Source organism: Nicotiana tabacum, chromosome 5 (genome assembly GCF_000715075.1).
Source record: "Nicotiana tabacum cultivar K326 chromosome 5, ASM71507v2, whole genome shotgun sequence".
Taxonomy (NCBI): domain Eukaryota; kingdom Viridiplantae; phylum Streptophyta; class Magnoliopsida; order Solanales; family Solanaceae; genus Nicotiana; species Nicotiana tabacum.
Window position 1 is genome coordinate 92,219,556 of NC_134084.1, and position 1,980 is coordinate 92,221,535.

The window sequence follows — 1,980 nt, forward strand, 5'->3', positions numbered from 1 at the left end:
TCCTCTAAGTTTAGAGCATGCATCTACCAGCAATGTGAGAGTAGATGACGAGATTAATAAAATCTCTGAAAAGTATGCTCGAAAACCATACCAAAGAATGTTTTACTATCCAAGACCAACTCCTCAAGATGTCCTAATAGAGTAACAGGACAATGACCACTACCACCAAGGTTACGGTGGGTCAGATATCTATGAATGGAATATAGATGGTCTTTCTGAAAGATAAATCTATACGACAGTACATAGGATGCTGATGTATAATACTATCTGTAACGTTAAAAAAATAGAGATAGAGCAATAGCAGAAATGATTATTGCTGGATTTACTGGTCAACTGAAAGGCTGGTGGGATAATTATCTCACCCAAGACCAGCGCTTTCAAATAATGCATGCAACCAAGACTGAAGATGATAAGATTGTTCAAAACTCAGTCTATTCTTTAGTCATGAATATCATTGAATACTTTTCTAGAAGATGGTCTGATAATAGTGAGACCATTAGAACAATGCTCCAGAATTTGAGGTGTAAAACCCTCACATCTTTTAGATGGTATAAAGATGTTTTCTTATCCAGAGTGATGGAACTGCCAGAGAGTAATAGTACTCATTGGAAGTCTAAGTTCATAGATGGACTCCCGCCTTTATTTGCTGAAAGGATTCGAAAAGTCCTTAGAGGCACTGGAATGAGAATTGATTATAATAATTACTCATATGGTAAATTATTTAGTGTATGCACTCAAGAAGGTTTAGCTCTCTCTAATGAGATCAAGTTAAACCAACAAATTAACAAACATCGTCTCATTGAGAGACAACAACTAGGTGAATTCTATGAACAATTCACCATTGATATACCATTTAAAAGAAAGAAATCCCATAAAAAGGATTTCAAAAATAAGAATGGTTCGCCGGAAAAACGGCATGAAAAAACGCAAAGAAGAAAGGCATTTCATATAGCCAGAAAGGGTTTTATAAAGTCTAAAAACCCTCAGGCCTGTTATAAATATGGAAGAGTAGGTCATTACGCAAAAGATTGCAAGATCAAAGATAAGATCAAAGAACTGGATTTAGATGATCATATCAAAGATTCTTTATGTAAGATTCTTTTGAATTCTTCTCCAAAAATATATGTTACTGATGAAGGATCATCATCAACAAGTGAAGACCTAAGGGTCCTTCATGAAGAAAGTTATACTTCATCTTCTGAAGAAGAGCAAGATTCCTGAATAAGGGACAATGCTCAAATCATTGTTGTAATACTGACGATGAACTTTTTAATATCTACTCCCAATTTAGGGATTTAAAGATTAATGTTTTGTCTAATGACATATTGATTGATTTACTATGGGTTATTAAAGACCCTGAATTAAGGTCCCAGCTAATAAATGAAATTCCTACGAATCCAGAGGTAGGAACAGAGGTGGAAGAAATTTCATCTCAAAAAGGACCTTACACCATGTCTGAAATCAGAAAAATGGTGAAAAATAAGTCCCAGCCTGAAAGGCTTGCTACTGTCCAAGATTTAAGTACTGAGATAAGTTATTTCAAGAAAGAAATCTCGGAATTAAAAGCTTCAAATGTAGCTTTAGATGAAAGAGTTTTCAAATTAGAAAATTCCGGGGTAATTAATAAATATCCCAGCATTAAGATTACTGAAATAAATAATATTGCTAGTACTTCAGAAGAAAATACTGCTAGCACTTTATTGGTAGTAATGGATTTTCCTGAAGATGAATTTTTAGAAAAATTACAATATTTTATCACTCAAAAGTTTTTAATAAAATAACTCTTTTAATTGATTACAATTTCAAAAAATAGTTTGTTTCTCTATTTGATAGTGGAGCAGATTTAAATTGTGTAAAAGCAGTTATTCCCTCCAGATATTTTCAGAAAACCAGTCACCATTTAAAAAATGCTAGTGGTGGTGCAATGGGTATTTCATATAAATTACCTAAAGCTTATATTTGCCAACAAGACACATGCAT

General features: G+C 33.2%; 1 protein-coding gene across 1 annotated transcript; it reads left to right on the forward strand.

Moving 5' to 3' along the window:
- The first annotated feature begins 306 nt into the window (after positions 1 to 306).
- On the forward strand, positions 307 to 1,221 carry LOC107782975 (uncharacterized). The gene has a single exon (XM_016603931.1). It carries the CDS (start codon positions 307 to 309, stop codon positions 1,219 to 1,221), a length of 915 nt encoding a protein of 304 aa, XP_016459417.1.
- Positions 1,222 to 1,980: the final 759 nt, after the last annotated feature.